The sequence below is a fragment of the Phyllobates terribilis genome, unplaced genomic scaffold, assembly GCF_046119375.1.
Source record: "Phyllobates terribilis strain yellow unplaced genomic scaffold, ASM4611937v1 Scaffold_7__3_contigs__length_470593459, whole genome shotgun sequence".
NCBI classification, from domain to species: Eukaryota; Metazoa; Chordata; class Amphibia; order Anura; family Dendrobatidae; genus Phyllobates; species Phyllobates terribilis.
The window spans coordinates 367,440,331-367,467,950 of NW_027362767.1; the positions used below are offsets into that span (position 1 = coordinate 367,440,331).

The 27,620-nt window shown below is 45.6% G+C and overlaps 1 protein-coding gene across 1 annotated transcript in view; it reads left to right on the forward strand.

Moving 5' to 3' along the window:
• Positions 1-27,620, forward strand: part of LOC141154847 (sodium- and chloride-dependent neutral and basic amino acid transporter B(0+)-like) — a 52,977-nt gene that overhangs the window by 13,028 nt on the left and 12,329 nt on the right. The window contains exons 4-10 of the mRNA XM_073641344.1: positions 12,030-12,191; positions 13,830-13,950; positions 15,701-15,833; positions 16,479-16,619; positions 17,683-17,911; positions 19,245-19,370; positions 22,011-22,129. Coding sequence (XP_073497445.1) covers positions 12,030-12,191; positions 13,830-13,950; positions 15,701-15,833; positions 16,479-16,619; positions 17,683-17,911; positions 19,245-19,370; positions 22,011-22,129 — 1,031 coding nt within the window. The remainder of the gene's footprint in view (positions 1-12,029; positions 12,192-13,829; positions 13,951-15,700; positions 15,834-16,478; positions 16,620-17,682; positions 17,912-19,244; positions 19,371-22,010; positions 22,130-27,620) is intronic.

The following is a 27,620-nucleotide window of genomic DNA, read 5'->3' on the forward strand; positions in this document are numbered from 1 at the left end:
ACCAGGGTCGCACGACGGCATACGACGCCAGTGCACCAAGGAGGAACCGAGCAGAGGGACCAGGTGCTACTCCAGGACAGACCCCGGACACGGCTGTTGACCCACACAGGGGAATACAGGAACAGGCTGGTAGACTGGCACAGACTGGTGGATATAAGCAAACACGGCAGGTATGCAGATGGGTGGATACAGGCGAGTATGCAGGCAGGGAGGTACTGGCCGAAAGGACGGGCTGGAGCACAGAAAGGTTAAGACCCAGTACAGACTGGGTCACAGAACCGCAGATGCGGTAGACAACCACAGCAGAGAGGGAACGCCCGAAGCGGTGGGCAAGAACAGAGCAGGACAGGGCTGCAGGAGCAGCGAGCACAAGCAGGGCAGGACAGGACTGCCGGAGCAGCGGGCAGAAGCAGGGCAGGACAGGACTGCCGGAGCAGCGGACAGAAGCAGGACAGGACAGGACTGCCGGAGCAGCGGGCAGAAGCAGGGCAGGACAGGACTGCCGGAGCAGCGGGCAGAAGCAGGGCAGGACAGGACTGCCGGAGCAGCGGGCAGAAGCAGGGCAGGACAGGACTGCCGGAGCAGCGGGCAGAAGCAGGGCAGGACAGGACTGCCGGAGCAGCGGGCAGAAGCAGGGCAGGACAGGACTGCCGGAGCAGCGAGCAAAGGAGTCAGAGCAGGCTAGGCTGAGTAGGGGGGACAGGGCTCTGTTCACACGGAACAGACAGGAAGGGAAAAGCAGAGCCAGACACCCACAGGGTACTTGCAGTGAAGTAGCGAGTGGACCACAAACTCACAAACAGGAGTACAGAGACAACAAGCAGGAGTTAGGTACGAGTTCAGACTCTGCAGAAAAAGGAAGGGAACGGACATAGAGGCAAAACAGGTAAAGGATAGGAGAGAGTTCAGACAGGAACTGAGTGTACGGACAAGAGAACACAGAAAGGACTCAGTTCAGACACGGGAACTAATACCGAAAAGCAGGAGACATACAGGACTCAGTTCAGACACGGGAGCTGATACCGCAAAGCAGGAGACATACAGGACTCAGTTCAGACACGGGAGCTGATACCGCAAAGCAGAAGACATACAGGACTCAGTTCAGACAGGCCTGGAAATACAGCCTCCAGGAAAGGCAGACAAGGAAACAAAGAACGGGACCTGGCACCTTCAGAGTGCAAGCACACACTGAAGGAAACACTATGCTCAGGCAGGGATAGAAGGGAGCTGCTGAGCTATATACCAAGTGACAGACAGCAATAGGCTGAGGACGCACAAGGGGTGTGACCCACAGCAGGTACAAAAGGCAGGAAGTGATCGGGCGCCGCCCTTAAGCAGCAGAAACAGACACAAACAGACAGCATGGAGGGAAGCCAGAGAGACATTCTGGACAGGAGATCAAGTGCGCGCTCTTGCACAGTGGGAGATGGACCACCATGCAAGGACGCCGCCAGGTATGTTACAGTACCTCCCCCCTTACGCCCCCTCTTCTTCAGGCCTGCCAGAATCTTCCGCAGGGAATTCGAGGGCCAGTCGTTCACTGGGTTGGAGGGGGACAGAGACTTAAGGGTAATCTCTGCTTCGAGGTACATCTTGTCAAGCTCACAGGAAGAAATAGACGGGTTATCACGTACATAATGAGGAAAAGTCACTGTCTCTTTGTTATCTGGTGGTATCCCGGAGGATTCAGGAAACAACTGGAGGTCCTCCGCCGGGTCAGAAGAGTGCAGAGGCTCAGAGAAAACAACTGCTTCAGAGTACACTAGGTCGGACTCACTGGAGGAAGCAGGCGAGGTATCGGGTACCGAGTATAGGAAAGTCTCTGTCCATTCACCACCAGGTGGCACCCCGATGGGTTCTGGAGACAGCTGGCGGTCCTCCGCCTGGTCAGAGGGGTGTAGAGACTCACGGGTAACCTCTGCTTCAGAGTACACTAGGTCGGACTCACTGGAGGAAGCAGGCGAGGTATCGGGTACCGAGTATAGGAAAGTCTCTGTCCATTCACCACCAGGTGGCACCCCGAAGGGTTCTGGAGACAGCTGGCGGTCCTCCGCCTGGTCAGAGGGGTGTAGAGACTCACGGGTAACCTCTGCTTCAGAGTACACTAGGTCGGACTCACTGGACGAAGCAAGCGAGGTATCAGATCCAGGATATAGGAAAGTCTCTGTCCATTCACCACCAGGTGGCACCCCGAAGGATTCTGAACACAACTGGAGGTCCTCCGCCTGGTCGGAGGGGTGTAGAGACTCAGGAGTAACCTCTGCTTCGGAGTACACTAAGTTGGACTCACCGGACGAAGCGAGCGAGGCACCAGGTACAGAGTATAGGAGAGTCTCTGTCCCCTCGCTACCAGGCAGCACCCCGAAGGGTTCAGGAGACAACTGGAGATCCTCCGCCTGGTCGGAGGGGTGTAGAGACTCGGAGGTAACTACCACTTTGGGGTACCCATTGTCAGGCTCACAGGACGAAGCGGACAAAGTATTGAGTACTGGGTGTAGAGAAGTCTCTCTCCATTTGTCATCGAGTGGTATCCCGGAGGGTTCAGGAGGCAACAGGGGATCCTCCGCCAGGTAGTAGAGGTGCACAGACTCTGAGGTAACCACAGCTTTGGAGCATCCTTGGACATGCACACCGGTTAAAGAGAAAGAAGCATCCGATGCCGGGTGCAGGAAGTTCTCCTGTGTGGAGTCTGGATGGGCAGAAGTCTCTTCGGCCAGGAGAACTGGTGCACTACCCACGCACATTACCCATTGGGGTTTCTCCGGGATACAGGAAGATGAAGCTTCAGTAGGGACTTCAAGGTTGGGGTCAGGAGGTCTCAGGGAGGACAGACCCTGGCGTGACGGCTTGCCTCTAAGTCTAGCACGTCTGGACTGCCTCTTGAGGTTGAGAGAAGTATTCCGGAAAGCGTAGTCACCCTGTGAGGATTCTGGGTGGGCAGTAGTCTCATTGGGCTGGAGGACTATTGCGCTACCCACACACATTACCCGTCGGGGCTGCTCCGGGATATTGGGAAGTGAAGCTTCAGCAGGGGCTTCAGAGTTAGGGTCCTCGAAGACCATACGAAAGGCCACCAGGAAGGCCTGCAGGTCAAGGATGACAGGATCCCATGCTTCCCATAGGGGGGTGACCCATTTCAAGGCATCACCCGCTAGGTAGTCAATCATAAAGGCCACTTTAGCCCAATCGGAAGGAAAATAGAGAGGGTAGGCCTTAAAGTGTAGCATGCATTGCTCCACAAATGCACGACACTGTCTTGGATCCCCATAGTAACGTGGCGGATCCGCAGGAACGAGGGCTGATAGATCCATCTGGACGGGTGCGTAATTCGCCTGGAACTCAGCTAAAGGGGGAAAAAAATTTATTTATTTTATTTTAATGCATGTATTCGCTGGAAAAACTTCTCAAAGAGCGAAGGCCGTGGGGCTCAACGGGAACCATGGCCTGAGCATGCTGTTATGCACACGCCCGGACTGACTGGCATGTGCGTGTTTATGTAGTGATTCCACTGGACCGTGCCGGAGAGTGAATGCCTGGAGGGGCGTGACTAAGTATTCACCCGATCCGACCAGGGTCGCACGACGGCATACGACGCCAGTGCACCAAGGAGGAACCGAGCAGAGGGACCAGGTGCTACTCCAGGACAGACCCCGGACACGGCTGTTGACCCACACAGGGGAATACAGGAACAGGCTGGTAGACTGGCACAGACTGGTGGATATAAGCAAACACGGCAGGTATGCAGATGGGTGGATACAGGCGAGTATGCAGGCAGGGAGGTACTGGCCGAAAGGACGGGCTGGAGCACAGAAAGGTTAAGACCCAGTACAGACTGGGTCACAGAACCGCAGATGCGGTAGACAACCACAGCAGAGAGGGAACGCCCGAAGCGGTGGGCAAGAACAGAGCAGGACAGGGCTGCAGGAGCAGCGAGCACAAGCAGGGCAGGACAGGACTGCCGGAGCAGCGGGCAGAAGCAGGGCAGGACAGGACTGCCGGAGCAGCGGACAGAAGCAGGACAGGACAGGACTGCCGGAGCAGCGGGCAGAAGCAGGGCAGGACAGGACTGCCGGAGCAGCGGGCAGAAGCAGGGCAGGACAGGACTGCCGGAGCAGCGGGCAGAAGCAGGGCAGGACAGGACTGCCGGAGCAGCGGGCAGAAGCAGGGCAGGACAGGACTGCCGGAGCAGCGGGCAGAAGCAGGGCAGGACAGGACTGCCGGAGCAGCGAGCAAAGGAGTCAGAGCAGGCTAGGCTGAGTAGGGGGGACAGGGCTCTGTTCACACGGAACAGACAGGAAGGGAAAAGCAGAGCCAGACACCCACAGGGTACTTGCAGTGAAGTAGCGAGTGGACCACAAACTCACAAACAGGAGTACAGAGACAACAAGCAGGAGTTAGGTACGAGTTCAGACTCTGCAGAAAAAGGAAGGGAACGGACATAGAGGCAAAACAGGTAAAGGATAGGAGAGAGTTCAGACAGGAACTGAGTGTACGGACAAGAGAACACAGAAAGGACTCAGTTCAGACACGGGAACTAATACCGAAAAGCAGGAGACATACAGGACTCAGTTCAGACACGGGAGCTGATACCGCAAAGCAGGAGACATACAGGACTCAGTTCAGACACGGGAGCTGATACCGCAAAGCAGAAGACATACAGGACTCAGTTCAGACAGGCCTGGAAATACAGCCTCCAGGAAAGGCAGACAAGGAAACAAAGAACGGGACCTGGCACCTTCAGAGTGCAAGCACACACTGAAGGAAACACTATGCTCAGGCAGGGATAGAAGGGAGCTGCTGAGCTATATACCAAGTGACAGACAGCAATAGGCTGAGGACGCACAAGGGGTGTGACCCACAGCAGGTACAAAAGGCAGGAAGTGATCGGGCGCCGCCCTTAAGCAGCAGAAACAGACACAAACAGACAGCATGGAGGGAAGCCAGAGAGACATTCTGGACAGGAGATCAAGTGCGCGCTCTTGCACAGTGGGAGATGGACCACCATGCAAGGACGCCGCCAGGTATGTTACAGGGAGCATGGGGGTCACACCATAAGTTTGTCCCCTTTTATGCCCATATCAGCCAGAGATGCAGATGTTTTATGTGCAGCATGAGATGGTGCATTATCATGCAGAAAAATGATCTTGCTGTGAAATACACGGTTCTTCTTCTTGAACCATGGCAGGAAGTGCTGTTTGAGAAAATCCACATACATTATGGAGTTCATCTTTAGCGCCTTCAGGGATCCTAAAGGGGCCGACAATCTCTCTCCCCATGATTCCAGCCCAAAACATTACTCCACCTCCTCCTTGTTGGCGCTGTAGCCGTGTTTGCGTGGGGTGTCCATCAACCAGCCATCCTCCACTCCATCCATCTGGACCATCGAGCTCTGCACGGCACTCATCCGTGAACAAAACAGTTTTGAAATCAGTCTTCATGTAATGTTTGGCCCACTGGAGCCGTTTCTGCTTGTGTGAAGTGGATAGAGGAGGTCGACAGGATGGCGCATGCACAGCTGCAAACCTCTGAAGGACCCTGCATCTTGTTGTTCGGGGGACGTTGGAGGCACAAGCAGCTTCAAAAACTTGTCTGCTGCTATGACAAGGCTTTTTTGCCGCTGCTCTTTCAACCTGACGTAATTGCCTGTAGGAAAGAGTCCTCAATTTGCCCTTATCAGCACGCACACGTGTGTACTGTGAATCAGCTACATACTTCTTGATTGCCAAGACACTTCATCCTGATCATCGCACAATGTTGATTGTAGTCATGCCTTGACCTAAACACTCCACAATTTGTTGCTTCTCAGCAGCCGACACATCCTTTTTCTTTCCCATTTTGGCAGAAAATGTAGGCTGCTTAATAATGTGAGAGAGCCTTCTTAAGTAGTCTTGCCTTTCATTGGACACACCTGCCAAACTAATTAGCACAGGTGTCTGCAATTGCTTACAGTGATATAAAGAGCCCTGACACACATCACCATCAATGAGTTTAACTGACAAACAAACAAATTCTTCCCTTATCACTCCTAAACACTTTTTGTATAATAATTTGGAACGCAGTGTACATGTGCTTTTCCACAAAACACCAGTGGTTCACGTAGTGAATCTTACAGTTCTAACTTGCCAACCGTGGTCTGTATGGAGTTGTTCAATAAAGGGCCCAAAATTAAGATAACATAGATGGGAGAGGTCTCTATGAATAGGAATTCCTAAGTATTTGATACCCTGTGAGGGCCAGGCAAAGGGAAAGTTGGACTGGATGGAATCCTATATGGATTTGGGGAGGGAGACATCGAGGGCCTCAGACTTCGCTGCATTGATTTTAAAATTTGACCATGTAACAAAGTGATCTATTTCAGCCATAACAGCATGGATGGATATATGTGATTGAGTGATATATACTAGGACATCATCAGCAAATAGAGAGCACTTGTACTCGGTGCCTCCCACCTCAATCCACCTAATATTGGGGTTATGGCGAATTGATGAGAGCAGGTGCTCCGTCACTAGGATGTATAAGAGAGGGGACAGAGGACATCACTGCCTTGTCCCATTGGTGATTGTGAAAGGTGATGAAAATGTTCTGACGCACCCCCTGGGCCTTGGGACACCCGGAGCCGGACCCTTTTTGGTGGATGCTGGTGGTTGTAGTCTTCGTGGCGGCGACCCAGTTCCGTGGCTCAGGGCGGTCAAACCAGTGGCGGAACTATTTATGTGGTTTTCATGTTTAAATGTCCGACTACGCCACCCGTGGATTGCGGTCAGAGTGAACCGCCGCTACAGGGCAGACCACTGAGGCTGGTGTTGTGGGTGCAGCAGAGCGTAGCATAACTCCCCACGGGAGGAGTATAGCCTCAGGGCAGTGTATGCGGAGGATGGGGGTGATGGTGCAGGGCAGCAGCAGTAACGACACGGAGTCAGTGATGCAGTTCAGGGCCTTTACTCACAGTTCTTATTATCCAGACCACGTCTGCAGGTAACGGCTGCCCACGTCGTACTGTGCTCACCAGGTGAGGGGCTCAGACAACTCCCAGATAACTTTGGAGCACTTCACAGGACCCCCTTTGTGTGTCCTTTGTCTGGCCTTTCTTACCAACACTTCTGTCCGGCTGCCTCGGGCCTCCTCTTGGTAAACCTGGCGCCAGTTTCCCTGACCCTATGTGGTGCCTTCCTAGCGGGTGTAGCGAGGGGCTGCGCCACATAAAATGTCAGAGCCTCCGGTTTCTAGCTGAGGGTCGTTTCCTGCCTCCACTAGTTCGGGGACCGGTCTCCCCCTTTGGCCTGACCCCTCCACGCAGGTGGATTCGGGCGTGCGGTGGCGACTCGCCCGTCCGCACCCCTGGGATCCCTTCATTCCTCGTTCCTGGAGCCTTCTCCGCTCCTCTTCCTTCCTTCTCCCTCTTCCAGGCCTGGGCCTCTGTTACTAGGCCCGCCTCCGGAGCAGAGCTCATGCAGAGCCCCTGCTCCCTGCCACTTCTGCTCAGACTTCTCTGCACTGAACTAAGATGGTGCCCACCTTTTATACTCCCTTCTCAATGCACCCAGGAACTGCTTCCTCCCTGCTCCTGCACTACAGGGTTCCCCTTCCTCAGTGTTCCCTCCCCCCACTCCAGCCAGGGACAGGGACTGTCGTGCCCATCTCAGGGGCATATTGGTCGCCCTGCCCCACGGCAATGTGGTGTAATGCATGCAGGTGTCGGGTCCTGATCCACACTCCATCCTTACCTGAGAGTGAGATATCACACCTCTGGGTGAGGTGCAATACGTCTGTAGCAACCGAGCCCTCAGGGTGCTACAGTTCCATTTATCTTCAGCCTAGGTGACGTATTGCGATACAGGGCCGTGATTTTGGCTATAAAAGGGTCCCCTAGACCCCTACCCCAAGCTTTTTAAGAGAATCATATATGGCGTGCCAGGAGACTCTATGGAATGCTTTCTCAGCATCCAACGAGAGTATCTAATTACAAATTTTTAACTGCATCTAGCCCAGGAAATACTTTGTGCCTAGTAGCAGTGTCTGCTAGTGAGCGGATTATCCCGGCTGTTAAGCAAGCTGCACCACCTGTAGTTTAGACACTTAATTTTTTCAAAGGAAATGCTTCGGGACCATGGGATACTTAGTGAAGAGCATCAGGAGGCACCCCAAGGCATAGGGGCTGGGACTGGCAGTAGGATGCCTTGCGGTGGACAGCCGAGCTCGATCCTTATAAAAGCTTTTTAACTGCAGCAGCTTTAGTGGACGCTACTGGAGCTGGAATTACCGCGGCTGCTGGCATGAGACTTGCCCTCCAATAGATCCTTGTAAATGGATTTAAAGTGTATTCATTCAAATTAGAGAGACAATTTAAATTAAAAAGCTTAGAGCTGCCTCCACCACAGGGGGGCTCGCTCGACCCACCAGCGGACAGGCACCAGTATTGGGAGAGGGGGGCTGGCCGTCAGGGTTCACCACGGCTCTGGCACAAACCCGGCGACACGGAGGTGGCACGGGCAGGAGCGGACTGGCCGTGTCGGCTTCTCACTTTTTGGATTTTAGAAGGGCATGACATGCCTATATCTGTGTCTCCCCCTCCTTTTACTCCTCCACCTCTTTTCTTTTCGCATGACTATATGTACTTGTCACTTTTCCATGTGTTAGTTATGTCTTCTGAGCAGTTTGTCAGCTTTTGGACACCTTTGAAGGTGTTTTCTATGTGTTTCTATGTGTTTTTGTTTGCCTGCCATTGGTTTTAACGGTGTTCGAAGGTGTTCGACGAACAGTTCGACGAACAGTTCGGCGAACACACGGGTGTTCGACGAACCGAACCGAACTCGAACACTACGGGGGTGGCTCAACACTACTCTTAAGATCATTTGTAATTTTCCTGATGAAGGGGTCTCTGTGCTCTAAAACCTGACAAATACAATTTTTCTGGTTAGCCAAAAAAGGTATCATTCCTAGAATATTTGTAACTATTTTGACACAAATATATTTAATATGACATACTGTACACTGTTTTGGAGCACAAATTTTGAAATGTTATTGTTGTACTGTACACATTGTGCAGGGACACACCTAACAAATGAAAGTTAACCCAGAGGCAGAGATTTTATGTCATTTTTGCCCGCACTCTCTGACATAGAGTGACATTCAATTGACGTTCCAGTCGAGGACATGAGAGCATTTCATCAACTAACAGATAAATGAATGGCGAATTAAGACATTTTTGTGCCTTTTGGCTTGGAGACATTTCTCACATAAAGATCATATTGTAGAAAAAAAAAAAATATATATATATATATATATATATATATATATATATATATATATATATATATATATATATTATTTTGTGAAATTAGCTCATCTTTTACTGTGGGAAAACTCCAGATATTCTGAAAAACATAGTAGAAATAAAGCAGTAGACTGTGGTCAATTCTATTAATACTGAATGCAAGGCCTTTTGTAAACTTACTTTAAAGCACCACTCCAGTATTTTTTTTTTATTTTAGTACTAGAGTGGCGCCACTAATGTCTGTTCCCTGCCCCTAGTAATATACTTATCAGCTAACGTTTCCACTCCACTCCTACTCCACCTTTTTGAGACTGCAGTTGCTGATTGACGGGAAGTCAAAGGTAACAGTCATAAGTTCTCAATGTAAGTCCTTGACCTCGCTTTGACCTTGTTCTGGTTCTCATAGACTAAGGGCATGTCATGATCCCACAGATCACTGTGTCCTAGTCACACAGTGAGTAATAGCTGTGAAGCTAGTCACTACTCAGTGTGACTCATGGACTTACTGTGAGGCAAGATAGTCAATAGGTCCGGTGTCAGTACCAAGAGGGCTCATTATAGAAAAAGGGAAAAGACAAAAGCATAGTCATGTAACAGTCTGAGGTCATAGTATCAGGAAGTTAGCGGATCATGAACAAGGGGTAAGTCAAACGGATGGTCAAAGGTAAATCCAAGGTCAGCAATGGAGATCAAAGCGCAGAGCAAACACACACACCACTTGTGCAAAGCTACAATTGGCAATGGTCTGAGAATTGTCAGAGTGCTAAATAGCCCTGTAATCTCCCAGAATGGGTCCCACAGACCCAGTCCAATAGGATGGCTGAGCTGTCATTAACAATACTCACACCTCTGCCTCAGATTGGGCGGTAGAGCTCTCACTCACAATCCTGACAGCACAGCAAGCTCTTGATCCCATAGGGCGGCAGAGCTGTCATTCACAACATCCATAGACATCGTAGGTGGTGAAATCGTGACAACAGCCTAGCCATCCTACAGATTGCAGGTGCATGCTGGCCTGTCCAAATTGTCAGTGACAGCTCCGCCATCCGATAGTATGCACAGGCATGCTGGACTATCAGTTTTGTGTATGGGATTTCCTCTCAGCCCAAATAGGTCGGGCCTGCTGAATATCCTCCAGGTGTCACCATTTTAGGGTGATTGCTTGGCCATTTGGCTGGTTGGCTATGCTGGGACTGTTGCCAGTCATAGCTTTTAGCTCACTGGTGTGTTTGGTCTGTGCTCTGTACTCTGATATTCTGATCTTTGTTGCCGGACCTTGGATTTGCTTTTTGACTACCCATTTGCATTACCCCTTTTACCTTGATGCACTCTGACCTTGGAATTATGACCCCGGACTGTGACCTCACTATACGCCTTTGTCTCTCCTCTCTGTTTATGACGTATCCTCCTGGCTCCTGACCTCGGACTCCTTGACTTCCCCAAGGTTGTCCGTGAGAAGTGACTCAGCGTCACAGTACACATGTCCAATATTTTCCTGAAACCGAGACTGTACGAGGAAAAAAATCGCTGCATGCCTGAGTTTGATCCGATGTTCGGATCACACTCAGCCATGTTAGTCAATGAGTCACTTGGAGACCATCAGACTGCACTCGGATGACATCTGAGTGCAGTCCAATTTCCACGGACTAACAGAATTGAAAAGCTGGAGACATTTTTCTCTCCATCTTCTCCTCATCCAAGAGAATCAGTTTACACTATGCTGGCACTCTGATCAAACTCTGATCAGAGTTTGATCAGAGTGTGATTTGCATAATCGGCCTGATTCTCTTGAATGAGAGAAAATACGCTTATCTGACCCTGCCCTTACATAGACAAGTGACCTCCGGCCTGCTCAGCATACACTGGAACAAACAGGCAAGTCACAACTAGCAGAAGACAACCAGAGCAGTGCCGAGAACAGAAAAAGATGGCGGCTGGTAAGTATTTTATTACGGGATTGGAAGATACATTAGTGATACAACTCCAGGAGGGAAATAAAAAAAAACACAGGAGTGGTGCTTCAACTTCATATTATATAGATTTGTATCTATGATCCCAAATGGTGCATCTCTACATTCCCTTTTGGAGGAACATGATCTATAGGATGGAAGCGAGCAGCTACAGGTAGAATGTAACTTCCTTTTCTCCCTTTAGCTGCTCTTCCAGTAAGCCAGCCATGCAAGATTTAAACACCATTAACCTGTAGATTACAACCATATCTGCAAGTAAATAACGTTTCTGGAGGTGACAGGTTCCCTTTAAAGGAATATGTTATCAGAAAATTAACCTTTGTTTCAATTAAGTTTTTATGTATTTTTTGGTGATTTCTTTATAATATTCTATCTTTATTAAACTAGATATTAAAGCTAATCTTGATATCTTGCAGTTTTCACTTTGGCCACTATACCCAAGAATAGACTGACCCTTCCCGTTCTATAAAGATATATTTAAGTATTACCATCACACGAAGGATTAAAATTAAATGTAACACCCTCACTTAGGCTTATATGAGGCTGTAAATTCGGGTTAGAAAACCCACGATTGGTTATTGAAATGTGGACCGTGAAATATCTGAAACTTGCCTAATAGATTCGCCAGTAGAAATTGTCATTGTAAAGTGTTGACCCTCCTACCGATTCTTTCAGAAACTCCTAAATTTACTTTTCTACTTATTTTTCCAGGAATTGCATAGAGATCTCTAGTCATATTGTAGTTAATAGTCCATAACCGAATCACCATTTTTTATCCATTGCAGGTATTGGCGTAACAATGGTTCTCATATCCGGGCTGGTAACCATATACTACAATGTAATTGTTGCCTACAGTCTATATTATTTATTTGCCTCATTTAATAGTTACTTGCCATGGTCGGAGTGCTTCTACTGGGCAGACAGTAAATGTCGTGATGGTATATCAGGTCAGTATAATATTTTCATTTTATACTTTTATAGACAAAGTTTTGAAGAGTAACTAGACTTTTATATTTTTGTTTAATAATTTTATCCAACATGAAAAGTTATGAAATTTTGCAAATCACTTTATTAAGGGGATTTGTCTTCATGGCTATAAAAATGTATGTAAGTGGCTCCCCAAACTCGCTTTTAGGCTGTGTGCCCACGTAGCATTTTTCAAGCGTATATGCTGCGGAATTTCCGCAGCGTAAACGCTTGAAAAACGCATGTATATCCGCACCCCATGGTCCCCAATGGGATTCCGCAAGTTCTATGCACATGCTGCGGATTTTTCCGCAGCGTTTATGCCGCGTTCAAAAATCCGCAGCATGTCATTTAATTTTGCGTTTCCGCAAGCAGAATTGCCTTTGTCCAATGCATAAAAAACGCAAGGCAATTCCGCATGTGGAAAACGCGTGATAAACGCGCGAAAAATGCGCGATAAACGCGTGCGGAATTCCGCATGCGTTTTTCCGGGAGAGGACTTGCATTTATGCAGCAGAAATTTTCTGCTTCATAAATGCAACGTGGGCACATAGCCTTATCCAGTCTACATTCCTGTATATCAGAACATACTCATTTTGGAGTACAGATTATGGCAGTGAAAAATTCAGCTCTACACTTTTCTCACTAAGGCCACGGCCCCACTATCAGTATTTGGTCAGTATTCCGTCAGTATTTTTTCTCAGGAGTGGGAGCTAAAACCAGGAGTGGGTGATAAATGCAGAATTGGTGACTTGTTTCTATTATACCTTTTCTCTGATTGTTCCTCACCTGGTTTTGGCTCCCACTCCTGAGAAAAAACACTGACCGAATACTGACCAAATACTGATAGTGGGGCCGTGGCCTAATTCTGAGGATAAGCTGCTACAGGAGATTGTTCTGATGAGCAAAACACTCAGAGGAAGAGACTGTTGCTGACCGATCACTGCCATCAGCTGTACTCCAATTGAGTACGTTCTGCTATAAATGCACCACAAGACAGGAAAATAGACTGGAGAAAAGCAGGGGGTTGGAAGTCACTGACATGCAATATTTTTTTTACAGAAAATAAAGACAAATTCGCAAATAAAGTGACTTGGAAAGTTTTGTAACTTAATAGACAAAATTATTAAAAAATTAAAGTTTAGTTACTCGTTGGCCATATTTTCTGTGGCCTTGTTATGGCATTAGAGGGGGTTGTTGTAGGGAGTCAGAGACATTTTTTTATTATTCCTGCCATGACAGAAAGCAGGAATACACATGCTGTATAGAATTTATCTGGAGAGTCCTTTCAGATGAACAGATACATTGTACTAATGAAAAATGATGAATGATGAGAAATATATTATACATCAATACATCCAGACAGGACGAATCCAGCTGGAGATATCTGCAAAAAAAAATCTGTTCTCAACCAAAAGCGGCAAAATTTTGCCAAAAATTCTGCAGATTTTATTGCGAATTTTGTTGAGGAAATCCTGCAGATTTGTCAGCCATTTCCCCCTTTACAATGCATTGCAATTCATGATATCTCATCCATAAAGCTGCTGCTGTGATACACATGAATACCCAGATAATCCGCTCCTCAAGGGACCGTTCCCTAATTTTCACTTTTGTTCTAGACTTATGCAATGTGACGTTGGACAATGCTACAGTAACAGTGAATGTGACGTGGGTAAATGAAAATAACCTCACCTGCATTGCTGACAATGATACTGAACTTCCAAGCAAACAATACTGGGAGTAAGTATGGAATAAATGTAATATAATTAGGGGGATGCATTCTCATTGGGGGGTAATGGGGCATCGGAGAGCCATCAGGATACCACACCATGGCAAAACTCCGAAAGCTTTACAATTGCAACAATGATGAACATATTCATATGCTGCAGAAAAGTCCCGTCCAAAAGCAAACGTACGTGGTCTTGTCACAATGTGATATAATGTGTAATCATATGGTACTGATTTACATAAATCGGCAAGGGCAAAAACAAATTAAGGTTCTTTTTTCCTTTGGCTCTCTACTGCACCATTACAGGTCTGTGTAAATACACCTAAAAGTCTTAACTTTCTTCAATGCTCTTAGCAAACGATTCATTCAAGAGCTAGGACCAGGGGCGTAACGATCGCGGACACAAGAGAGTGCCACCTCAACCGACCCGTGCGGGAAGTGGGCTCGCCGACACCAGCAGCTAATTCAGCTGAATGTGCATCCGAGGATCCCCATCCTCATACAGCTAAAATGTATTGCGACACAGAGACCCACTGGCTCCCTACACTGCAATAAACTCTGCCAGTCAATCAGAGTCCGGAAGCTGACTTCGGCGTGCAAGTCACTGGAGGCGCATGGCAGTGACGTCATGTGCTGCCCGTAGCTTGCACATTGAAGGCAGCTGCCAGATTCTGGACTGACTATAGAAGAGGGCGCCAGGTGTCGAGGGAGTGGGGGAAGATGAGAAGAATCATTAAAAAAATGTATTAGATTTGTTGGAGAAGAGCCACAGAACAGAGACATTATTACTGGAAGGGGTCAAGGATGGAGGACTTTATATCAGGATTGGGGACATAAACTACTAGAAGGGGCCAAGGATGGGGGGCATTATACAAGGATGGAGGACATGTATATTACTAGAAGGGGCTGAAGATGGAGAACATTACGCCAGAATTTTGGAAATATATTATTGGAAGGGGTCCAGGATGGGGGACATTATACCAGGATTCGGGATAAATATTACTGGAAGTGGCCGAAGATGAGGAACATATATTACTAGAATGGGCTCAAGATGGGGAACATTATACAAGGATGGGGGACATATATTACTCGGAGGGGTCCAGGATGGGGGACATTATATCAGGATTGGGGACAAATATTACTGGAAGGGGCCGAAGATGAGGAACGTATATTACTAGAATGGGCTCAAGATGGGGAACATTATACCAGGATGGGGGACATATATTACTAGAAGTGGCCCATGTGAGGGACATTATACCAGGATTGGGTACATAAATTACAGGAAGGGGCTCAAGATGGGGAACATTATACCAGTATGGGGAAAATATATTACTGGAAGGGGCCGAGGATGGGGGACATTATACCAGGAAGGGGCTGAGGTTTGAGGACATGATACCTGGAAGGGACCCAAGATGGGGAACATTATTACAACAAGGGTCCAAGATGGTGGACATTATTCCTGGAAAGGAACATAGGATGGGGGACTTAATTACAGGAAGGGGCCATGATCAGAGACATTATTACAGGGTGAGGGACATTGCTACATGAGAGGACAAACAAGTATGTCTTCACATGGTTTGGACTGCTACAAGGGCCCATACATCTGACAAAAGTGCAGGTGATGGCCTACATCCAAATTTTGCTCCGAGGCCCTTCAGACTTTAGTTACGCCACTGGTCAGGACTCTGCGTAAACTCAAATCTTTGTGTCTATGGCCAAATCTTTAATAAATTACTAATCTGAGCTTTGTTATATTTTCAGAAAAGTGGCTCTGCAACAGTCTAATAGCCTTGATGAGACAGGGCATGTGGTTTGGTATCTAGCTCTTTGTCTACTGTTGGCATGGATTATAACAGTTGCTTCATTATCTAAAGGCATACAGTCTTCTGGAAAGGTGCACTTATCTTACTAATTTTTAATCATTGTATATCTTTGGAAAATTTGGGACATAACTTAGTGACTTCTCAGAATTTTTGATTGGTTGGCATCCAACTGCTGGGCAGGGTTGCCAACTTAACTTTTTATTTTTTCTGGACAGCTTACCAAATCACGGACAGACAATATTTTTTACAGCCACTTTGGAAAACCATAATAACTCATTATGCTTATAAGTGATACTTGTCTACAGCCCATAATTCTGATATGAAGACATCAGCAGCATTCACTGTAAACTGTAAAATGCTGATAATTACAGTCAAAAGAATCTGCATAAGTTTCTTCATCTTCAAAAAATTACAGACACCTTAACTTTTTTTTTTACGGATAGGGCAAAAAAAAGTGCTTTATTTTTACGGACTGTCCTGGAATTTTAAGATGGATGGCAACCCTGCTGCTGGGGCCTCCACCATTTACTAAAATGAAGGAGTAAAAGTGTTCAGTCAAGCGCTTCTCTCTTCTTGGACTGTAAATGAGTGGAGGTCTCAGCCTCGACCCGCAGCTTTGAAAACCTGTCAAAAGTTCTCTGAAAGTCCAATTACTCTTTAATTCTGTAATTATCAAGGTAATCAGTGATTAATTGCCTCTTTACTTCTAAAATTAGGTGGTGTACTTCACAGCCCTGTTTCCCTATGTCGTCTTAATTATCCTCCTTATCAGAGGGGCTACACTGGAGGGGGCAAGGGATGGAATTGAATATTATATTGGGCAAAAGTCAGACATCAGCAAGCTCAGTAGTGGTGAAGTATGTATTTTCCATCTAACTTTGCATTTTGTCAATTTTTTTTCAATGCATTTTTAGCTTATATTAGGCTGGGCAAAGTTAATTTTAAAGGAAGCCATCATGGAATCAGCTGATCACCAGTGGTCAATGGGTGCATTGCAGTGACTTTTTCTTATCATGACACATATCAGCTAGATTCATTTGCAGTAGGGTTACTATAAACTCTGGTCAGCCTTATAGGGTCTTGCTTAGGCCATGTAGCCTTTGTGGAGTTTCAGAAAAGGAAAAGTGTATATACTGACAGACCATGTTATACTCAGGTGGACTTCCCTTCACTAAGCTTGTGACTTATGAAGGTTATTTCTTGCACCAGAAATGTTTATGGGCTTCATAGCAAAAGGGGTGAATACATATACACATGCCAATTTTTAGTTATTTGATCCCATAAATTTAATTTATGCCTATATTTTTCTCACTTCACTTCATCAACTTAGACTATTTAGTTCTGAAGCATCACAAACAAATCAGATTACAAAAATATTTAAACACAGGTTGCAATGTAACAAAATAGGTAAAAAGCTAAGGGTGGTGAATACTTTCGCAAACCACTGTATATACCTGTAATTATGAAAAGCTGAAAAGTATGAGTTAGAGATTTTTTCCCCCCATAAAGTTAGCAATATACTGTATATATCAACGCACGCAGAAACAATTGTAATAGTTATATTTTTTTTTCCTCCCCTTTTTATAAATAAACATCACAAACCAGGAAGAAACATGTTTTTTTTAACTCATGACAACTTGTAATATTAATGCAATGCTTACATTTGTGCATCGCAAAAATGTCATCTAAAAAATACCACACAGCTCACATAAAACAAGACCTCATAAAACAAAGTTTATGTAAAAAGAAAAAAAACATCAAAGCTATGGATGTGGGATGGTGAAAGCAAAAATATTCTTTTTGCCTGCACACAATTGTAGAGCCATCACAGAATTTCTTAATGTGTTGCTATATAATTGCAGTCTCCTGCTGATGGCATCCATGTCAAGTTTTACTACTTATTGTACTTTATTTTCTCAGGTCTGGAGCGATGCCGCTACTCAAATATTTTATTCCCTTTCAACGGCCTGGGGAGGACTGATCGCTCTTTCTTCCTACAATAAATTCCGTAATAATTGCTACTGGGATTCCATATTTGTCTGCGTAGTGAACTGTCTGACCAGCATCCTCGCGGGGTTCTCTATCTTCTCCATCTTAGGACACATGGCTTTTAAGTCTGGGAAAGAAGTCTCAGAAGTAGTTGCTGAAGGTAAGAGATGTTCCGGGATTGAAATGAGCACTAATCTTCAAGTACTAGATGTCTTCATCTGGCGATGCACATATATTAATATCAGATGAACCAATTGAATGTGTATTGGGGTCCCCAGACTATCCCATGATGGATGAGAGGGGCCTGGTAGCAGCTTATTACTCTCTCCCCTTAGAGAACACGTCTACAGGCTCGTATTACAGCTTCCTACAGCTTGGTGTAACATGTTGGAGTAAGCAGTCAGGTGATATACAAAATTGGGGAAATTCTTGCGTTCTTATGGCAAACCATGCATATATGATAAAATGATGGGATAGTCAAGGTTCAAGTTGGAATGTGGAAAAAACGTCTTTGTGTTGACAAAGTTTAGACAAACTCTAAAGCTCTTTCCTTACCCAGAGAAATAAAAAACTTTCCTGGTACTGGCAGGTATGGTTGGTAGACAGGCACTGGCTGGTGCAGGCAGGTAAGACCGGTATACAGGTGGGCACAGGCAGTTGCAGGCGGGTATGGCTGGTAGACAGGTGGGCACTGGCTGGTGCATGCAGGTACAACTGGTATACAGGTGGGCACAAGCAGGTGCAGTCAGGTACGGCTGGTATACAGGTGGGCAAAGACAGGTGCAAGCGGGTATGGCTGGTATACTATTGGGCACAGGCAGATGCAGGTGGGTATGGCTGATATACAGGTGGGCACAGGCAGGTGCAGGTGGGTACGACTGGTATACAGGTGGGCACAGGCAATGGTAGGCGGGTACGGCTGGTATACAGGTGGCATGGCTGATGCAGGCAGGTACACTGGAAGGCACAAGCAAGGACAGGAAGGAGGCAAGAACAAGTGGTACAGGCAGACACTAGCAGGAACTAGTGGGTACTGGCAGGTACTAACAAACTGGGGACCTGAGAACTAGCAAGCGTGCAGAGGACAAACTAACAATGTTGCTCAGGCACCTCCCATCAGGTGGAGGTGCCTTAAATAATAAGTGTCTCCCAGCTATCGGCTGGGATCACTTTAGGACAGCGCATGATGTCCCTTTAAGAGGGAGGGAACGCAGGCGCCCTAACAAAAGTGCCCGGGGATCTGCGAGCCATGTGCAGACCCCAGGCAGCAGTCGGAGGAGGAGGAGAAGGAAGTGCAGGAGGGGACCGACAGCCTTGAGAATGTCAGAGTCCCTGTCGAGGGAGGAGGGGAGCGTGCAGGGACGTCGGCACTACAGTAATAACCATTGGGTCCTGATACTGAATATTTCTCCAATATTTCTACCTCTGTAAATGCTTTATTTTGGTAATCAATGTAATTTTAATCCAAATAACCAGGGATCCTTTCTTTGTAGGATTCGGCTTGGCATTTATTGCCTATCCAGATGCACTGACAAAGTTACCAATATCTCCACTATGGTCTATTTTATTCTTCTGCATGCTCTTGACATTAGGACTTGACTCACAGTTTGCTACGATAGGTAAGCTGAGCAGGACAACTAACTTTTGATACTCAAGTTGTGGATGGCTTGGCCACAAAGTTTGTTTATTTCAATGATGACAGGCTCTATGCTTGGCAATTTGTAGCAATGTGATAGTAAATTTGCTACAGTCAGGCTCCATGTTAATGTAAATGGAAATGTTCTTCTCAAACTGTAGTTTGAGATTTTGGCACCAGCCATTTGACACATTGGTCTCATACTCTTATCTTACATTGCGAATTGTCCTACAATGCCTAAAAAGTTGCATGGTTCAAAGAAAAACCATGCGACTCCAGAGCTGCAAGTAAAATTAAAAGATTGGTAGCTTACAGTGGGTACGGAAAGTATTCAGACCCCTTTAAATTTTTTGCTCGTTGTTTCATTGCAGCCATTTGGTAAATTCTGAATGTTCATTTTTTTCTCATTAAAGTACACTCTGCACCCCATCTTGACTGAAAAAAAACAGAAATGTAGAAATTTTTGCAAATTTATTAAAAAAGAAAAACTGAAATATCACATGGTCATAAGTATTCAGACTCTTTGCTCAGTATTGAGTAGAAGCACCCTTTTGAGCTAGTACAGCCATGAGTCTTCTTGGGAATGATGCAACAAGTTTTTCACACCTGGATTTGGGGATCCTCTGCCATTCTTCCTTGCAGAACCTCTCCAGTTCTGTCAGGTTGGATGGTGAACGTCGGTGGACAGCCATTTTCAGGTCTCTCCAGAGATGCTCAATTGGGTTTAGGTCAGGGCTCTGGCTAGGCCAGTCAAGAATGGTCGCAGAGTTGTTCTGAAGCCACTCCTTTTTTATTTTAGCTGTGTGCTTAGAGTCATTGTTTTGTTGGAAGGTGAACCTTAGGCCAAGTCTGAGGTCCAGAGCACTCTGGAAGAGGTTTTCATCCAGGATATCTCTGTACTTGGCTGCATTCATGTTTCCTTCAATTGCAACCAGTCGCCCTGTCCCTGCAGCTGAAAAACACCCCCATAGCATGATGCTGCCACCACCATGTTTCACTGTTGGGATTGTATTGGGCAAGTGATGAGCAGTGCCTGGTTTTCTCCACACATACCACTTAGAATTCTCACCAGAAAGTTTTATCTTCATCTCATGAGACCAGAGAATCTTATTTCTCATAGTCTGTGAGTCCTTCATGTGTTTTTGAAAAACTCTATGTGGACTTTTATATGTCTTTCACTGAGGAGAGGCTTCATCGGGCCACTCTGGCATACAGGTCCGAATGGTGGAGGGTTGCAGTAATAGTTGACCTTGTGGAACTTTCTCCCATCTCCCTACTGCATCTCTGGAGCTCAGCCACAGTAATCTTGGGGTTCTTCTTTACCTCTCTCACCAAGGCTCTTGTCCCACGATTGCTCAGTTTGGCTGGATGCAAGATCTAGGAAGACTTCTGGTGGTTCCAAACTTCTTCCATTTAAGGATTATGGAGGCCACTGTGCTCTTAGGAACTTTGAGTAATGCAGAAATTCTTTTGTAACCTTGGCCAGATCTGTGCTTTGCCACAATTCTGTCTCTGAGCTCCTTGGGCAGTTCCTTTGAGCTCATGATTCTCATTTGGTCTGACATGCACTGTGAGCTGTGAGGTCTTATATAGGCAGGTGTGTGCCTTTCTAAATCAAGTCCTATCAGTTTAATTAAACACAGCTGGACTCCAATGAAGGAGTAGAACCATCTCAAGGAGGATCACAAGGAAATGGACAGCATGTGATTTAAATATGAGTGTCTGAGCAAAGGGTCTGAATACTTATGACCATGTGATATTTCAGTTTTTCTTTTTTAATAAATTTGCAAAAATTTCTACATTTCTGTTTTTTTCAGTCAAGATGGGGTGCAGAGTGGACTTTAATGAGAAAAAAAATGAACTTTTTAGAATTTACCAAATGGCTGCAATGAAACAAAGAGTGAAAAATTTAAAGGGGTCTGAATACTTTCCGTACCCACTGTACATATGGTGCTGCACAAAAAAGAGAGTTGCTAACGTTTCGGTCCACATTGGACTTTGATCACAGCTGAAACTAAGTTTTCAAAGTTTGGGTATAGATCATTAAAAAATAAAATAAATAATTATTTAAATCCATCAAAACTAGAGATGAGTGGATTGATTCTCGGGACTCTGGTCCAGAGTCCAGGTCACTGGTACCTGACAGCTAGAACTAAGTAAGTGTGTAACTAAGAATCCCAATGTGTTAGGGCAGGGGTAGATGGCTCTCATTCAAGAGAATTTGGATGATTATGCAAATCACATTGTGAGTCTGATCAGAATGTGATCATAGTGTGATCCATTTCTCATGGATGAGGAAAAAAATTGTCTCCATCTTCTCCATTCTGTCAGAGCGAGAAAATCGGACTGCAATCAGATGTCATCAAAGTGCAGTCCGATGTTTTCCACGCAATCATTGACTTGCGTGGCTGAGTGCGATCCGAATATTGGATTGATCTCGGCCATGCAGCAATTTCTTTTCCTCGGCCATCTGCTCGGCCCCACAGACTAACATTGGTCCCAGTGCAATCTGATGTTTTGTATACATGACAGACATCAGTAGAGTAAATGTTTGTAAAGCCTCGTGGGGATGGAAACTTTGTATAATAAGTTTAATTGTGTTTTTTCTTTTATATTTTCCAAGAAACTATTACAACAGCCATACAGGATGCATTCCCCAGAGAGATGAAGAAAATGCGGATTCCCCTCACGGCGGCGCTCTGTGCATTCCTGTTTCTCATTGGTATACCATGTGTCACTCAGGTACATTTACCAATTATCACTTTAAATTTACCTGTTATCATGACCTTCCTGCATATTCTGACTCCATAAATAAGCTGCAAGTGTAGGGTGCTGAGACATTGTTTCTAGGCTACCTCTTATAAATCCAGTACTCTCACATGGATATATCATCAGATAGCTTGAACTCGACTGTAGGAGGCACGTATGAAGATTCCAGAAGAAGATTTATTTTCCAGCTGAATTTTTGTAGACACATACAGCAGGTAAAAAAGACTTTTCAGAAACAGGGCTGCAAATGCATGAACTTCTAAGATGGCTGATAGACACAGAATGAGGAAGAAGAGAGGGGTTACTGACATCAGGGAGGGAGGAAGGACAAACATCTAAGAGACAAACCTTATTGCATAGAAATGAAATAGCAAAATATAGCACAATGATAATACAATATTATCTGTATGATTCCCAAATCATGGGACATGGCACTGCCCATCTGAAATCTTTAGATTTCCCTATGATCCCATTTGACGGGATGTTTTCTGATGATATCCACTGCCATTCTTGGAACCTGAAAGACAAAGAAGAAACATACAAACATACAATAATAAAACTGCAAACAACTGTAGAGTCCAATTTTACGGTTGGTGGCCTGTAGTCCACGACAGTAGGATAATCCATGTTCAATCAGAAACCCATCTTCAGATTGGGGAAGCTGCAGCTTGAAAACACTTTCAGCAATCCAACAATCCAATTGTGAAAATTCCATTTCCTAACAAAGCTGAGGAGTATGGTAGCATGCTCCCCCGCCGTAAGCTATTTCCAGTAGTAATGTTCTTCATGTGATGATTTCTCTCATGAAGTGCTTGGCGATATAAGTCAGTTGAATATCAGCCTGCACAACCAATGACCAGCTTGAGAAGCGTCCAGAGTGATGAAGCCTCAGTTTCAAGTGTGGTGTTGTATATGTGCGGAATGCAAGGATGGCTGGTCTGATCTTCCCGTCGGCATCCGGTTACTCAAGCTCATATGTGCTGTTAGCATCAACAAAACACGGGTCCTTGTGTAGAAAGCTTTGGAGACGACAGCCAGGTGTTTTCGCAAAAGGCTAGATGCAGTCATGACCCTGTTTCCCGATCAGCTGGGTTCAGGCCAGCAGAGAAGTGGTGCCACTGTTCAGGGCAAACTTCAGCAACGTCCGCCACCAGTACAGCAGCTCAAAGTCCAAGCAATTGTACTGAATGTGCAGGCTTTGGGTCTAGTTCGGCCATGTCTAGGACAAATCCACAATGTACCCTGTTGTTGGCTTCTGAGGTCTTAAGGTAGCCTACTGCAGCTATGTCTTCTGTAGATGGGTCAGAGAAAATGTGGACTTCTCTTTTAATTGCAGCTGAAAGGGACCTTATGGAATATTAACGTGATATTTGAGATGTTCTAAGACCTTCAAAGACTTCTTCCATGTTTCCTGCCTTTGTGGTTTGTGGGACAGTAGTGGAGTGTTTCAATCCATGCTCTCAGTGGTCAACTGTCTCAACAGTATCTTGTCCTGAATGGTGATGGGTGCTATAAGCCCGAGAGGATCATAGATGCTGTTCACAACAGAAAAGACTCCTCGTTTAGTGAAGGGTTTATCATAGGCTGACACCTGGAATATGAACGTGTCCTGTTTAATGTCCCAAAGCAGACCAAGGCAGCATTGCATAGGAGGAACATCAGAACCCAGATCGAGGTCCTTTAAGTTTGTTGCATGGTCCTCAGATGGGAATGCTTTCATTACCTCCTGGCTATTGAAGATGGTAAATGTAACGTCTGAGGTTTGCTGCAGACAGCATTTCTTGTGTTCTGGAAAGCAGATCAATTGTCTCTTCACTTGTGGGCAAAGACTTAAGTCCATTATTTACATAGAAATTCTTCTCCACAAATATACAAGCATCAGATCCATACTCTATCTCACCTTCATGGGCTGGCTGTCTCAGTCCATAGATTGCCACAGCAGGTGAGGGGCTGTTCCCAAAGATATGTACCTTCATCCTGTAGTCTACGACCTCATTGTGGATGTTATTGTCCTTGTGCTATAGGAACTTGAGGTGGTTTCTACTGTTTTCTCTCACGATAAAACAATGGAACATTTTCTGAATGTCTCCCATTACTGCAACAGGTTCTTGTCTGAAGTGAATCAGTACTCCTATAAGGCTGTTGTTTAGGTTAGGCCCAGTGAGGAGCAGGCTATTGAGAGAGATGCCTTCATACTGAGCACTGGAGTCAAACATCACTCTGATTTGGTTAGGTTTGCGCGGCTGATAGACACAAAAGGATGGAAGGTACCCACATTCTTCTCCTTCCTTCAGTGGTGGTGCAGGCTCTGCATGACCTCTGCCAAAGATATTCTGCATGAAGTTGACGAAATGTTTCTCCATCTCTGGTTTTCTCTTTAGAGTGCATTTTAAAGAAGAAAATTTTGCAGTTGCTTGCTGCAGATTGTTTGGCAACTTTGTTATTGGAGAACAAAAGGGTAAAGGTGCTACCCAGCTATTGGAATCATACTGAGTGAATTCCCTTTCCATAAACCTTATGAATTCCTTGTCCTCTCTTGCAGGTGCCTGCTTGTTTTCTTCACTTGCAGAATTGAACATTGTTGACCTCAGGTTGTCATCACAGGACGGGAACATGTTCATACTAGATACTAGATTCCTTGATAGGGCGTTGATCCAGGGAACTAGTCTGATTGTCGTATGGAGTCGGGAAGGAATTTTTTTCCCCAATGTGGAGCTTAGTGTTTGCCACATGTTTTTTTTTTTGCCTTCCTCTGGATCAACATGTTAGGCTATGGGTTGAACTAGATGGACTTAGTCTTCCTTCAACCTTAAAAACTATGTTACTATGTTACTATGTTGTCAGGGATTTCTTGCTGCCACTTACTGTCACTCAGCTTCTCTTTCACTAAGTAATGATGTGGGCATGGCTGAAAGTAAGTGCTGCAACCATTTGGCATGACATGAGTCTTAAATGAGGAAATCCTTGTGGGCAGCCTAGCCCAGCCTAAATCAAAGCGTTGAGCAAATGGATCATCATGTGTCCATTGATTTGCTGACATACCTTGTGTAGCAGGAGAATGTCTCTGCTGAGCAGAAACAGGATATTTGCGCTGTTGTCAAGAGCTAGTATCTTGTTGGCTATAGTCTTTTTATGAGGGCGATGAAGAGCAGCCTCTGGGGTTGGGATCTCCTCTCTGTTGGATGGTATTTGGTTGCACTCATCGAGAGTGGGTAGGGGTTTCTCCACGTTGTTCTCGAGAGAAGATGCTATGAGTCCATTGGCTCTTCTCCCAGAGACCTATGTAACACCACTACAGGGGCCCAGGGTATATGGTTCAGCATTTCCATTTAAGTTAAACAGATCAAAGAGTTCTGACCTTGCAAGTGATAGGTTACTCTGATCATCCAGGATGACATACACCTTTGCGGTTTTCTCTGGTTGACCCTTGGTATGAACGTTCACCAGGCATGTCTTCGAGCAAGACTTGCCACAAAGGTCTTCTGCGCAGACTTCTGTTCATGAAGAAGATATTGTGGTAGGGCCTGCTGCTTGCTCTTCCCTGCCATGACTTGTGATCAGAGAAGGTGTAAGTGGTGCAGAGTTAGATTGGGATGGATGGAGCGCTCGCACATGATCCTCACTGTCGCACTCCAAACACTTAATAGGAATTTTAGATTCTTTAGCTAAGGGTTCAGCAGAAGCACAACATCTGTAACATTCCCCAAACTTCTTTAGAATTGCCTTGCGTTCCTGGAGTGGTTTATTTCTGAAGCCATTGCACTTCTTTAGGAGATGTGGCTTCTTATGAATGGGACACATTCCAGTAGGATTTTCAACCTTTTCACCCTGGCTGCTCTTGTCTGGAGCAGGTGTAGGTGTGGGAAGAATGTCAGTTTTTTTCACTGACACTGGACTGCTGCGGTTTCTGTTGTTAGAAAGTGGACTCACATACTTTGGAGGGGATGAACCAGGGCCGCTGGGTTCTCCGTAGGAAAAGCTTGGGTCGTTCTTATACTCTTCAATATCCTTAATAAACTCACAGAAGCAGGAAAGGGGAAGAAAATAAACTTGGTTGACTCTTTTGTATCTTGACCCAATTGGGACCCACTTTTCTTGAATATTGTATGACATTTTAGAGACTATTGGGCTCACTACACAAGCAGTATCCAAGTATCTGAAGCCAGGTAAGTGCGTCTGCCTTGGCCAGCTGAAACTCTAACAGTAGGTCGCTGATCTTTTGAAATTTTGAACTGTCCTTACTGGATATCCTTGAAAAATCCTGTAGTCGCTTGATTAATGCATTTTCTATGGCTTCCGGACTACCATAGCTTCATTCTAGTCTCTTACATGCAGCCATGAGACCCGCCTCTGGATTGATGATGTGGTCAGGTCTAAGTCTTTTGACCCGCTCTGTGGATTGTAGAGCGAGCCACCTGATCAGCAGTTTTACCTCTTCAGCAACAGTGATGCCGAGGTCACTAATTACGGTTCTAAAGGCACATTTCCAACCTCTGTAGTTTTTAGGTTGATTATCGAACCTTGTGAGACTGGTCTTAGTAAGTTCGGGGCGAACCATTTACCCTGCAAAGTCAGACATGTCATTTTTCTCTGATTTTGGAAAGAAAATTGCTGGCTGAGTGGTGTTATTCATATGATCTGTTGCGTCTTGACCTAGGAACGAAGGAAAGTATGGCGCAGCATAGGTGTTTAGTCCAGTAACTGGTTTAATGTGCATAGTTTCTGCCATGCATGGAACTGGAACTGTGTGGTTGACCGGAATGTGATGACTTACCGGCTTATTGGCTTGCACGTGCACTTCTGTATATAGGGTTTGGTGAGGTGCAGGGGCCTGGTAGGTTCTGATGCATAAAAGAGTTTCAGGATGAGCGGTCAGCTGCGCGTTATACTGACCTTGAATGCGGGATGCTGGTGAAGGATCTGCGTCCAGTTGTCTTAGGCTATGTTCAGACATCATGTTTTTTTTCAGCGTTTTTTGCTGCAGATTTTTATGCAAATTTTCAGCTGTCTTTTGCAGTATCAGCAAAGTCTATGAGAAACCAGAATTTTCTGTTCACTCATCATGTTTTTTTTTGCGTATTTTGTGCCTTGCAGCCTTTTTTGGAAAATAGAGTATGTCACTTCTTTCAGCGTTTTTTCACCATTTTTTCACCCATATAGTGAAAAAAGCTAAAAAAAATATGATGTGTGAACATAGTTATCACGTTTTTCTGCATTTTTAGTGAAAATAAGCAAGTACAACAGTATGTGAAACTCATTTATTTTTGTGATTTTACCATCTTGTCTTGGTCACTGAGATGGTAGTTTGTATAAGTGGTGTTTAATTAAATTAGTGATGTGTAAATTTTAAACATTGGCTTAGCTACCTGTGAAATTGAACAATAGCTGTGGCCCAGTTAGGTGCCTATGCCTGTGCAACTGAATGATAGACCCCATAGTGTGAAAGTAAATAGTGTCATACACA